Source organism: Acanthopagrus latus, chromosome 9, assembly GCF_904848185.1.
Source record: "Acanthopagrus latus isolate v.2019 chromosome 9, fAcaLat1.1, whole genome shotgun sequence".
In the NCBI taxonomy this organism is placed as follows: Eukaryota; Metazoa; Chordata; class Actinopteri; order Spariformes; family Sparidae; genus Acanthopagrus; species Acanthopagrus latus.
Window position 1 is genome coordinate 10,416,971 of NC_051047.1, and position 14,136 is coordinate 10,431,106.

General features: G+C 43.0%; 1 protein-coding gene across 5 annotated transcripts in view; it reads right to left on the minus strand.

Moving 5' to 3' along the window:
* Nucleotides 1-10,078, minus strand: part of LOC119026236 (probable phospholipid-transporting ATPase IH) — a 40,695-nt gene extending 30,617 nt beyond the window's left edge. For 3 of the 5 annotated variants that reach the window (XM_037110434.1, XM_037110433.1, XM_037110436.1), the window contains exon 1: nucleotides 9,379-10,077. In XM_037110434.1, coding sequence (XP_036966329.1) covers nucleotides 9,379-9,417 — 39 coding nt within the window. In that variant the 5' untranslated portion in view covers nucleotides 9,418-10,077. Of the gene's footprint in view, nucleotides 1-9,378 lie in introns of all 5 variants that reach the window. The other 2 variants (XR_005077078.1, XM_037110435.1) reach the window with 1 other exon arrangement.
* Nucleotides 10,079-14,136: the final 4,058 nt, after the last annotated feature.

Genomic DNA, 14,136 nt, shown 5'->3' on the forward strand with positions numbered 1-14,136 from the left:
GCTTAAAATGTCCTCAACTTTCTGGCAGAGTTGTAGCTCATCACTGCCAATGACCAAATCTTTTAATGTTCACATGCCTCCCCAGCAACCTTGTGCATTAAGATTTGTGCGTTTTAAAAAGTGTAAACTGGAGAACAACTATCAACTAACATCCTTCTTTACTTTTGGACACAATATCTAATGAGGGCTTTCTATAGTGGCCTCTGCAATGAGAAATCTGTGATAAAATAGCGGAGCGCGATAGTAAAAAAGCACAGAATCACAGATCTAAACTTATCCACAGCGATCAACAGGCGCTTGTTGGCTGTGGGATGAAAATAGACATGGAGCCAACAGTGACAGCCAACTTGAGACCCCTCCAAAACATTAGGGGGGCAACATGACCCTCAGATGGAGTGCAATGGAAAGAGAGAGAGAGAGAGAGAGAGAGAGAGAGAGAGAGAGAGAGAGAGATGGAAAGTGAGGCGGAAAAAGGGTGGCAGATTGAAGGGGGAGCGAGCAGCAGGTGCAAGACACTGAGACGGACAAAAGAATGAAATGACAGCATAATGGAAGAATGAAACACAGTAAAAAAAAAAAAAAAGGGCAAGAAGAGAGAAAAATGTGTTAAGAAAACAATGAAAGGCTGACAAACAGGGAGAGAGAGACTGGGGCTGATGCCAAGTTCAAAAAATAGAAGCTGTAGTTGCTGATAACCAGATGATTCAACACTTGGGAGTTTTTTTTAGTTGAGGGTAAGAAGCTGACCACAGCAAAGATTATAAAACACACAATCTGTCATGGAAACATTAAGTGTCATGGTCAGTGCTCTCTAATCAACACTCCAGTTTTGAAGCCCTGTTCCTCAAACACAGCTTCAAATCGAATGGCCCTTCGGTAGAGCACATACCTCCGCCAAGACCCAGCAGTCCCATGTAATCAAGCCTAATCCAATATCCAATAAAACATACTTAAATCTGGAAGATTTGGATTCACATTTGGATCCATGTTAAACTGTACTCAATCGTACATACCAGCTGCCTGAAAACATATATTCCCCGAGAAATTAGCAAAACACAAAGAACTCAAAAAGTTCAAGAATGTAAAAAAAGATCCGGCATTTGTCCTTTTATCAAGATGCAAACCAAAAATTATTTTTGAGGGATTGAGCTCAAAGACTTGTAGCAACAGGTAATAATAATTCAAAGCTCTCAAAGTGTCTGTTTAATCCAAGCTTGTGTCAGATTTGTCCTCGTGTAGAACATGTAGAACAGAGCTCTGATCTGAGGCTGAACAATCAACTAAACCATCAACATGGTGAATATCTGACAGGAGACTTGGTATTGCAATTTTTTATCCTCCAACAGGTGGAGTCCAGAAACATTTCGCTGATCACTGCTGATTCATCGGGACACCAGTTGATTACAAATCAAACATCACATTAGCAATAAAGGAGATAGAATTCAGAGGAGCGCATTATATAAGTTGATACTCTTGGAACGCATTGGCTATCTAGTTAATAGACGAGCTATGTGGGCCAATCATTTTCTCTTCCATGCGCCGGTCATTCAGACATGAGAATGGAACTGAGAGATGTCTGATCTCTATAAACAGCTATCTGCATATGAATGCAGATTTATTTTGTTTAAAAACTAATAAAAAAACTTCATGACAATCAGATTATAGCCATTGGGTTCAGAAATTAAACACTGCCGATGCTTTTCCTTTGACCTCCGCATGAACTCTTCACACACATGCGACAAAAGCCTGTTCACACGTGATTGAACACTTCTGATACCAAACCTTGTCTTGCCTACAGAATGTGCATTCACATGGATCTGTTTGTAAAGATTAGTTGATACTAATCATAAACACTGTAAACACATTCATATTAAGAATTCAGGGCGTCACTATATCTTTATTTACGTTGATATCAAAGAATGTCCCAGTTAGATCTTCACTAATCATAACTTATTATCGGTTGTTTTTTCAGTCTGTAAAAAGTCCAAACAACAAACTGATGAATTGCCTAATTGTTCAGTGCTACTCCTCTGTAATGTCATAACCCATATCAGCCAGCCCCGTCTATACAGCATATCCACCACGTTCTACTTCTATTCAGACATCATCCTCACAAACCCACAATTCCCTGATTCCATCACTCATCTCCTCGTGTTTCTATCTGTGCTGCTTTCTCCCTTTGTTCCCTCCATCTCACTGCAGAGAGTGTCACACTCTGACAGTGTGGCTGCGCGAGAGGGATGGAGAGAGACACGGAGAGATTGCATTGTGGTTTGTAGTTATCTGATCATTAATCCTCACTGATCCGTATCAACCCCCGGCCCACTGTTCAGTCTTCACTCGACTGCTCCATCAGACAAAGTGGCTGGTTGGTCGGTTGCAGGACACGGAGGCTTTGTCTATATTAACAACAGTGAAACGGCCTCCTCCTGGCAGTGAGGCTGGTCTTACATCACAGTCAATCATGAGCGATGACAGGATGGATCTGATAACATCCCACCGCTGCAACTTCTACTTTCGTTTTCAACTGTACAGCTGTGCACGTTCTCGGGGGGCAGAGGGCTCTGAGCAGTTTAAACTCTGCACTGGAAGTCAGAGACCAGGAGCAGGTCTTCCATTTATGATGCTGCTTAAAAGAGTCCAAACAGGCTCTCTACCACAGCACACCAAAGGACATGTTTCATTGTGGAAAAGCCACCTCTGACCCGAGCAGTGCCATGATCTACCCCCACTGTCTCCATGATGTAGCCCCCTTTTCTACTACAGAGGTGTAATAAAAGGTATACACCATTAACCGGCCTGATTAAATGGTCGTGTCTCACACCGCCCCCCCCCCCGTCCTGCCATGCTGCACTGCAGAAGCACACAGTGTGTTGAGCAGGTATCCCTCATTACCTCACAGATCAAATTCCTCTGACTGCGCTCTTCATTAATGAACTGCTCGTGTTAACTGGACAGAAACATGCAAAACACGACGAGACACAGACGCCTGTATGCAGGATTGTGGAAGATTTTACCCCGTAGAATACCAACAGTTCATGTTAGGAGGCAAATGATGATAATGAAAATATTTACACGATTGGCGAGGACAAACACAATAACTTTGAACCTGACAAACATTTTTAAATCACTGATTCCCAGTGGTGTGACTGAATTTACCATAATAAATCAATGTTTTCTGACCTGGTAGGCCAATTTACAAAAACCTCATAAAGGGCCAGGTTTTACTGACCTGACAGACAACTGGTATCTTGTACACTATATGCAAAAGAGAAATATTGGATAAAGTAAGGGTAAAAATCTTTTTCAATACTCATATTCATCAAAGGCAATTTTGTTGTAGCGTTGAGCAAAGATAAAAGGAGCGCTGAGACCTTGCTCAGCTGAAAAGGGAGGAGGTGACCTGTTCAACATACACTCCGCTGCTACTCATTCGCCATTAATCATCATGGCAACGCAGTGTGCGGTGGCAGACAGCTCGCTATGTCTGCAAGTTCATAATGGCGAGAATCAGGACCAAACACAGAGGCTTAATTATGTACAGACCGAAGATCAAATGTGTAGGATTTTTCTCATTAATTCAACGCTGTGAAACCCGATCTGACAAGAGAGCCTAATGCTTTAGGATGAACGTGAAGTGCCCCCCTCCCCCCCGCCTCCAGACAACATCCTCAAGATCTTCTTCGTGCTTTTTTTATTTGGTTCAACGAGGACTTGTTAAGACCGTGCTCTCTGTGGGCAATCTGCTTTTTTGGAACAAAGCAGAATCAACATCAAAAGAAGCAGAGAGGGAAAAAGCTAATGAAATAGAGGGCCGGAGCTCGCAGGGAGGGGAGGCGCCACCTGCTCTGATCATCATTTATCAGGCAACAACATTTTTTTGGGGGGGGGGGACTGCCTCATCAGTGGGACAGAAAATATAGATGCACTAGTATTGTGCTTAAAAAGTGACCTTCAGTCTGCACACTGAGTCCTCTGACACTGATAACAAAAGCCACCAGGCCTCCAATGACGCAAAGGGCTTCATACCTGCGACAAAAACCAGAGAATAGCAGTGAGAAGATTACTTTTTAGAAATGACAAAAAAAAAAACCAAAACGTGTATGCTGCTGTTGCCTCAGCTTCCTCTCCCAGTTGACTTGCTGTGATCCAACTGTTACATAAGTCTTTAATCCAGCTGTGCTACTTCTCCTCTCCCCCCTCCCTCTCTTCTCTCACCACTGTAATCTGAACAGAAAAAAAAACAAACAAACAAAACACACACACAAAAAAACAACCCTCTTTCGCATGCTTTTAACACCGACAACATCCTAATATGATGTTTGGAAAAAACAAGGGGGTCTTATAATGAAACCTCTGTCTCCGGGCACGCTGTGGGAGACGGAATAATTCTTATGAGCCAGCGCGCCGACGCATGGCTGTTCTTCTCTGATACACTCCACACAGGCCAGCGGGTGAAGCTTTTTGCCCAAACACAAATCCTGTGTGTTTTTTGTCACCTCCTGCCTCTGTCTCTCCGCCAGGCCACCCCCCACCCCCGCTCCATCTTCGAGGAGGGCCGTGGACAGGAATAGACTGCCCCTTAACTGTTTGTTGCAGTCGGAGCTAATGTGGCAAATAGTCATCTTGAAGGTCGTGCTCTGCTTTTTCAACACGAGCCAGCGGGGACTCAAAGAGCTGTAAAGTTGCTAGAAAACCTTTGTAAAGCCCTCTGGCGCTCGGGCACCTGCTGGCACCCCTTTTGATCAAAGGAAGGCCTCTCTTCTCTATCAGCTGAGGTCTTGAGAGGTCTGGCGCAAGAATAACTGTCACGCATTCATAGAAAAAGCGTAAAGGAGGGCGATGAGAGAAGGGAACGAGGGTGAATAAAGCCGAGCGAAAGAGAAAGAGGAGGGGCACGCCACTCATATGAATATTATCTCACAGAGGATGGAACATATTTAAGCTGCTATGTGGTGTCATGTACCTTTAATATAAACGCCACTCACACATACCGGCGTCCCTTCTGATCCAGATCGTGACCTCATGCAGTTCACATGCTTTGCAACGCGTCTGAGGCATCGCGGCATCGCTATTATTGTGACCCGACATCAAAAAAGAAAAGGCACCGAAGAGAAAATGCGAGGTGACTCAGAAAACACAGGACCAGACCCCAACCCCAACACACACACACACAGGATGTGTTCAACCCACAAGAGGTCATTTTGCAGATAAATCTCATTATGAATCCAATCATTTCCCGTCACGTCCTGGCCCACAGATACCAGAACAAGAGGGCACCAAACACACAGACAAACACACGCTGCCATTACCCTGTGTATATAATATATAACATTACTCTTTTATGCCAACAGAGTGAACCAAAAGTTATACAGATTGAGGTTGTGATGCAACAGAATGTCCCATTTAAACTTCACGCACTGCGAAACACCATGACACCATAGTTTTCTTTACAAAAACAGTTTACCGCATTTTACAGATATTCTCTGGAGTCAGAAAACAGGACAGACTGCTCTCCCTTCAGAAAATTTAAATGCCCCCTGTCTTTGTAAAGTGCTGTGATATGGTCGAACCTGAATGACTGTTTACAGATACTAAAAAGGGGTATCAGGCAACATGCTTTACACTCAGCTCACAGTGGCAGATAACGCACCAGTTGTCAAAATGAAGGCGTCCTGGCGTAACACACTGCACCACGACCCACAACCATTCTTTTCTGGTTGTCTAACAGACTTTATATTGTGTCTGCTTCTTTGTCTTGGTTTTCATTACACTTGTTGGACTGTGTCAACACGATGGAAAACACTGGCGACAGAAACTTCCTCAGTCTGAAGTCCTATCATATCTGAGTTTGGGGTCACAATTCTTATCTGAACATGAGCACCAAAATGTTATAACTGACTGGTTAGTCAACTGTTGGAGAAGCTAAAACTGTTAGCCTGTTGTAAAAGCTTGATCTAAAGTAAGCCTGTTAGAGAAGCTATAATTGATGTTAGCCTGTTGGAGAAGCTAACACGGACGTTAGCCTGTTGGAGGAAGCTTTATGTCAGACTGCTGGAGAAGCTAACACTGACGTTAGCCTGTTGAAGGAAGCTTTATGTAAGCCTGTTGGAGAAGTTAAACTGATGTTAGCCTGTTGGAGAAGCAAACACTGACATTAGCCTGTTGGAGGAAGCTTTATGTTAGCCTGTTGGAGAAGCTAAAACTGATGTTAGCGTGTTGGAGAAGCAAACACTGACATTAGCCTGTTGGAGAAGCAAACACTGACATTAGCCTGTTGGAGAAGCTAACACTAACATTAGCCTGTTGGAGGAAGCTTTATGTTAGCTTGCTGGAGAAGCTAACACTGACGTTAGCCTGTTGAAGGAAGCTTTATGTTAGCCTGTTGGAGAAGCAAACACTGACATTAGCCTGTTGGAGAAGCAAACACTGACATTAGCCTGTTGGAGAAGCTAACACTAACATTAGCCTGTTGGAGGAAGCTTTATGTTAGCTTGCTGGAGAAGCTAACACTGACGTTAGCCTGTTGAAGGAAGCTTTATGTTAGCCTGTTGGAGAAGCTAAAACTGATGTTAGCCTGTTGGAGAAGGTAACACATTAGCCTGTTGATAAGGGGATAGGACAAGAAGTGTGGACATTGTTCTGTAATGAGACCCTTGAATTAATCAATTCATGCACAACAAAGTCTAATATGTTGTATTTTAAAACTATATTACAATGTTGTTAATAAGCCAAACCAAAAACTAGCTAAGCAGAGGACAGGTCACAGATCACTGACAGGAGATAATAAAGGAACAAGATATTGAGTGAAAGGCTCATAAACCTGCCCGGTGGAGTAAAGAGGATTCAATCAGAAGTACATCTTTTCATGGCTGAAGAAGCTGTACTAATTTATCTTTTCTTTAACACAATTGTTAAAGTAATGGGAGGCAGTGACCTTGATGAGAGCGTAATGCTCTCTCTGTCCAGAGGAAAGGCTCCAATGCTTTGCTTATCACATGTTAATCACCTCGCATGATGTAATGTTTGTTCCTTCACGTAGCCTCATTAGGGGAGCAGCTGTTCAGAATATGGCAGGGTTAATAGAGGGTGTGCACACATAATGGAGGACGAGATATATACGTCGACCAGCCCTCAAATTCTGAATCAATATCCAGATAATTGAATTACTGATTAATTCCTTGTCTGCTTTCGTAACGTCGCTGAGTGGAGGATGCAAAGGGAGAAAGGGTGAGAGATGCGGGGCGTGTCCGATGACCCCATCCCACCCTCCTCCTCCTCTCCGCCTCACTCGTGGATCTGATTTCCCCTGATATTAGCCCTGCTGGAGCATCCGTCAAGCTCCACTGTCAACCGCCTGCATGCAAACACAAACACACACACACACACACACACACACACACACACACACACACACACACACACTCTCTCGTTCACTCATTAGTGCAAACCTGACAACTCACTGAAGTACATAAAAACACACACAGGCAGGAATACGCATTCTCATGCCAACTACAGCTGTAGCTCATCGTTAGTTATGTTCACAGCACCTGAGCCAGTGTTAAGGTCAGGTGAGAAGGGTGATGATGATGATGATACTCCAGACTTGCCCCGCCCCCCCTCGGTCTGATGAACATCACCCGACCTGTCAGAGTTTTCTCTCATTCAGCCACCCACCAACCAGCTGCTTCCTGTTCTAGCTGATGAGCAGAGAGCGCTGAGGCGCCGGCCTGTGCAGACCAGACTAGCCAGTAATACGGTTACAGCTCGCCATCCTCTGCTCTGTTTCAATGTGGACGTTTCCTGAGCAGTGATTACAGATAATGATGATCTGTTTAGGTGTTGTTCTACATATTTAAAGTCCCTCTAGTAAGGCTTAGCAATATCAATACTATAATCAATATCATACTGCTATGTTATGACAGAAGTGTTGTCGTTCCCTGGTCTAAAAGGAAAAGTTCAGCTAAAAAGTAAATTTCAGTTATTCCCTACTTACCCCCATAATTGGAAAGTCACGTGACGTTTTCCACAATTTTTACACAAAACTTCCACAAACTGATTTGAAAAGACATTATCTCCACCCTCGACGCGGGGGTCAGGCTTGTGCACAAACTTTAAAAAGGCGCCACAAATGCTTTTAGCTTAGCATCTACAGGGAAGTTTTTGGCTTTAACTGTAAGTGAAATCTTTTCAGATCAATGGGGGATCTCAGAGAGCTGGATTAGACAGGATGAGCTGTAAGGAGCCATTTCAAGTTGTGTTTTTTTGATGTTTAAAACGAGTCCCCATCTGATTCAGTTGTTCAGGAAAATGCTGCAGAAATGTTTCTTGGACCACGAAACGTCACCTGACTTTAGACCCACGCAGGCGTGAGGAGATAATGACCGAATTTTCATTTTTGGGCAAACTTTTCCTTTAAAGGCTGTGTTCCAGTAAAGTTAAGTAATTATCAGAACATATCAGACTGTTCTACTCTTTCTAATACTTGTGTCTACCGACTTAGTCTTTATATCAACATGACTGATGATTATTTATCAAACATCTCATGGTCAAAGTACCAACAGTGACCCCTACAATAATATTGCAACATCAGCCACATAGCCAAACATATGGTGTGGTGTTTGGTTTTGATACCCAGTCCTAGCATTTCCATCAACACATTCTTTCATGAGGAGAGCTCAAAGTATTGAGATATGTCGTGTATCGAAATACAGCCTGAAATATGTAAATATGTCATGTAAAGGCCACATCTCCTGGCTTTACTCCTCTGGGTAAACATGCCCAGCTTCTCTTCCCATCAGGCTGGAAGTGAGTACAAGTGGGTGTAAAAAAAAAAAAAAGAAAGAAAGAAAAGAAAAGAAACAATCTAGTGCTGCAGAGTGAGTCCCTGCAACTCCTCTCTGTGAGTCCTGATCGGGATTTACGTCCCCCCTGCAGACCCAGGCCAGTGGAAAAACCAGGGGGTTACTTTAGTGGGCGAGCGTGTTGTAACTCACTGAGAGCTAAGGCAAGTGGGCCAGCCAAGTTGATTTCTATTCTACACTATCCACCAGCATCTGTAGCCACTGGCACATTCCCCATTCAGCTCCACAACAAACACCGTAAAGCCCACAGTCAATGGCCTGCCAGAGCAGCGTGTTTATCACTGCAGATGAGCAAAGTGTTGATCATCTCTGAGGGCAGCGTTCATCCCTCACACACACACACACACACACACACACACACACACACACACACACACACACACACACACACTGTATGTGTCAGGTGAAACAATGCTGCAAATGCAATATGTCACACGCAGTGGGATATAGAGTTGCAGACACTCGCAGGCACACAGCTGCAGTTGTGACAGTGTTGACAGACAGGGGCCCTTACGTATCTGCTGATGATGCTCCGGAGCAGGCTGAAATCCATCCTTCAAACAGCTCCGGCGGCGACTACACCGTGCAACAGAGACGTTCAGCTCTCCGTGGATCTTCGTGAACGCTACCTACAGTGGATCTTTCCACCGGTATCCATCGCTCACCACCACCGCCGCCGCCGCCGAGTCTGTGATAGCGAGGAGCAGCGGTCTCTCAGTCGGCTGCTCTGATTGTCATGGCATCCCCTGGTAGAGCCATGCAGCGACCGAGCGATACAACGAGCCCCGCGGACGCTGCTGCTGCGGGCTACATCTCAGGAGACGGCTCCCGGCATGCGAAACTCACAGCCTCCGGGTAGATGGGGTCGTCTCCTCGGCTAGTCCTCGTCTGCAGAAGGGTTTTATTCTCGCAGGAGACGGTCCCTCATGGAGGTAGTCTGTCTGTGTCCCGCTCTGTGGTGGCCCGAGATGTAGCGGTAACGCGAAGCGTCCACAGCGCTCAGCCCGTCAGATGACTACGCTGCGCATGCGCGCTGAGCTTTTCTCACCTCCGAGGGAGAATATGTGGAAAAGCTGCACTGAGAACTGCTTCAGTCCACATGTAGAGAAAACAGGACAGCTGTCAGAGCTCACCACAGAGCAAAACTACAGGAGGCAAAACAATATGAACTGTTTGCCAGTGTCATGAAATATGTGATAAACTACAGCAGGAGAAATACTACAAGTATTCAGGTCATTTTCTAAAGTAAAGTAGTAGTACCACAGTGTAAAATACTGAATTACCAGCTCTGGATTAAAAGTTGTGTTTGGTATCATCAAGCAAATTTACCTAAAGTAAAGTTAAAGTAACCACCATGCTTCCAGACCATCATGACATCATCCGTTTGTTATTACTGACGCTTAAATGCAAGCAGCATTTTACTGCTGTAGACCTCAGAGGTGGAGGTGATTTCTGGCTATCTGGCTGCATACTGCTGGAAGTTTTATTTACTTTAAGGTGCAACGCAATATATTTTATAGCATTACAGGTCTTTAAAGTAGTTGCAACGTTGTCTTAAGCAGCTGAAGTAGATGGGGACATGTTGTAGAACGTAAAACCCCCCCCAAAACAGAAAAAAGGTTTTGGGGTTTTTTTTTTCCCCCCAAGTTACTTAATTTGTTTAGAAGAACTGTGAAGCTCTAGAAATTTTTTGTCGGCTACAAAAATGTAACTTACTTTCCATCTGCATGGGAGTGAGCAGACTATTAGTTTGACATTTTTGGGTGAACTTTCCTTTTAAGACCTTAAAAACCTATGATGCTTTCAAATATGTTGCGTTGTTGTTCAGCAAATTAAACCTCCAGCAGTATATAGGGTGTAATTAGTACTTTATTATTATATGTTATGTATATATTATATGTGTGAAAGTATATTTAACCTCTGTGTATATTTAGACAGAGACATTCACATACTCCGACTGCCAGCTGCTTGTCTCCACAACATACTCTGAATGCACATGCACCCTTTCTCATTTTGGGCTGCCAGGAAGAAACTCCTTGGTCTCTCATTTTCTGAAAAGCCATCAAGACTATATGATAAGAGATTAATGATTAGATTTTGGTCCATATACTATCAGCCACTATTGTAGAAGTGCTCAAAAAGTCAACATTAGTTTTAAAAGCCTGACAATCCTAACGTTGTCCTTATTGAATGCTTTTAATAGATCTGTTAAGAATAAGTAAATGATTTTTTAACCGTTGGTAAAGCCAACAGAAACAGATCATTTGAGAGTGGTACCTGTTGCGCTGCTATGCTATTTACATTTAAGGGAATCAGGCAGACACTTTTTTGTCCAAAGTGACTTACAATAATTCATACACTGATGACGGTGGCTGGCGTGCAAGGGGCCAACTGCTCATCAGGAGCAATTTGGGTTTCAGTATCAACCTCCTGAGCTACAGCCAACCTGTATTTACACTGTTTAGGTGTTCATCAGATTTGTTTTGCTAAGTCTGTTCAACATTGAGAGAAGAGAAAATGTCAAAGAAGATACTTTAAAGCTGCTTCCATTGAGGTCACTGATGTAAAGAGAACAAAAACAAAGGAATCCAGGGGATTTTATAGCATCATTTACCAGCAAGTCACTAGAAATATAAGCTATCATCAGTAAAACTGCTCAAGTTGAAAACATTAAAGCCAGATAATATTAATAATAGGCCCACGGATGGAAATAAAAAAGTACAGAGATAAGGGCTTGCTGTCTTTGTTATGTAACAGAGCTCATGTGTACTGCAGCCACACAACAGTAATCCCGACATTGTTGCCACACAATGTAAGCAACAAAACCCAGCCGCATTCACGAGCAACTCTAAAATTAGCCGCGGCTCCATCTAAGGGGATCTTCCTCTGGCTGCAGGGTGGCAAGGCGTGATGTTTGCCCCAGACGTTTCATTTGCGGAGTTATGACTTTCAATTAGCACAGACACTATTAATAATGCACAGGGATCCAGCACTTTCAGCTCTGACCTACTAATGCTTCATGCTGCTGTTTACCTCCCTCAAGACTCCGGGGCACTTAGTGTCTAATGATGAGCGTGCCTCAGTGGACAGATTACAACATGCTCCTTGTTTATGGGCTGTTCCGATTACATGCATGTTGTGTTTTATGTCATTGTCATGTTGAGGAGATAGGAGTGTCTCTCTTTGCTCTCCTCTTTACTTATTTGTCACACCTACAGAAGTTACAGCCGTAATCACGATAGCTGATGCAGTGCAACCGCTGCAGATTTAAAAATACAATTACATGGGCTATAAAAAGAGCACGGAAAACTGCTGACTTTTTTGAATAAATGCATCTTTAATCTCCAGCTGATAAAATAACTTTTGCACTTCTCAGACTCTACTCATTGCATGCTGAAGAGACTGTGGAATGCAACAAAGATCTGATCATGTACCAATCAGCACATCTGACTGCATCTGATCACCCCCCAGGAGCCAGCTGGCCTTCATTCCCTAAATTTAACTAGGCCGAAGTTGCTGCTCAGTTTAAAGCATAGGTTGATGTTTCCACTGCTGTTGCTGTGATTATCACATAGCTGACTGATTGTTCCATCCAAGTGGAGGAACTGGGTCATTGTTCATTCTTTCCTTCTGTCTTGTGCGTGGGCGAGAGGGAGCTACATATGGGGCAGTGGGTTAGTTTCCTCATGGTGTCATCAGTCATGTGTGGGCAAAATCTACATATTTGGACACCGTGCCCCCAGTTTTTAACAGAGTAAGACACAAGAACGAGCGCATACAAGTCAAATTACTGCGGTCTTAGCGCTCATCGTTGGTGCAGTAAAGCGTAAACTCCTGGCATTTCTTTTTTTTTCTTTTACACGTGCATGTGTTCACAGGAGCTCCAAAACCTCCAGGTTCACTGCATGTCAGTCGTTTTTGATCATTCGATTAACAGCAAAATGCAACACCTAAGTAAGAATAAAATAAGGTCCTTTTTTGTAGAGGGGCCCTGTCTTAAAACCTTTATTATATGAGGGTGGTTTTTTTTTTATATGACTATTGACACACAAACCACAGCACAGAAAAAAACACAACTCCAGACAGAAGACAAAATAATACAAAATAAAATATGTGAAATAGACTAAATAGCTGCATACCACCATAAAAATATGGTGGTTCAGAGATAAACCGCAGTTTGGTCTTCCTGTATTGAGGATGGGATTTTCCCTAATATTTTGTCACAGGATAGTCTCTCAAAGCCGCCACCTCACTCAACTCTGAGGTCCATTCCTGAAACAAATTGCCTTCTACAGCTTTATTGTCTGTTTACCAATCAGAACATTTGTCTGAATGCAATTTGTGATTGGCTTCACAACATGGTCAGTGGAAAATTAGGGTTTCCAAGGATGTATACACCAACCTCTGTGACATACTCATAAACATGGTCCAAAAGGTGTGCACTTTGTGCACAACCACTATTATCTTATACTGTCCTTACATGGGGCATAATCCCTCAATCAAAATGACCACTGTGTGACGCACAAATAGAGCCAGATGAAGGTATTTCAACAGAGGACTGGTTGGATTTTGTGTTGGGGCATTTAATGAAGGTTCCATGTGCAGTCTGCTGTGTAAACTGTCTATATGGGAACTTCAGTAACTGCTTATGCAACACACCTATGGCAGCGGGCATGAAGTCTGTCAAGGCTAATAGATGTACTTAAATACAATTTTGAGGGTCTACACTTCCTCTCCCATCCACATTTTGGAGGCAAATATTGAACTTTTATTCCACTACATTTATTTAATTGCTTTAGTCACTAGTTACTTTGCAAAAGGCATGCTGAAACAGAGCCAAAGTAGAGCATTTTCAAAAGTAATTCATTTTATGAACAATGTGATTCTAAAACAATTCTGATTCCAATAATTAGATAAATGCTGAATATCTGATCTGACAATCCGTCAACCCATAGTATAGTACCTACCATACTTTTGGTACATTACATATAAAATCCTTCACTTTTACTAAAGTGCTACTCGTACAGATTCTTTCACTTTTACCAAAGCAATATGTTGACATGATATCTTTAAGTATGATTTTTGGGTAGTTTGGGTTTTACCAACACTCCCTGCACAGTTGACTGATACCCTGCAAAATGGAAAAAGTCAAATGAGTTTGAATAAAGAGCCAAAATGTTCTCTCATTTAATAAAACTGGGAATACTTGTGCAATTACTTTTGAGTACAAATATAAGTACTAACTTATGTGTCATTCGGACAATATAGATCA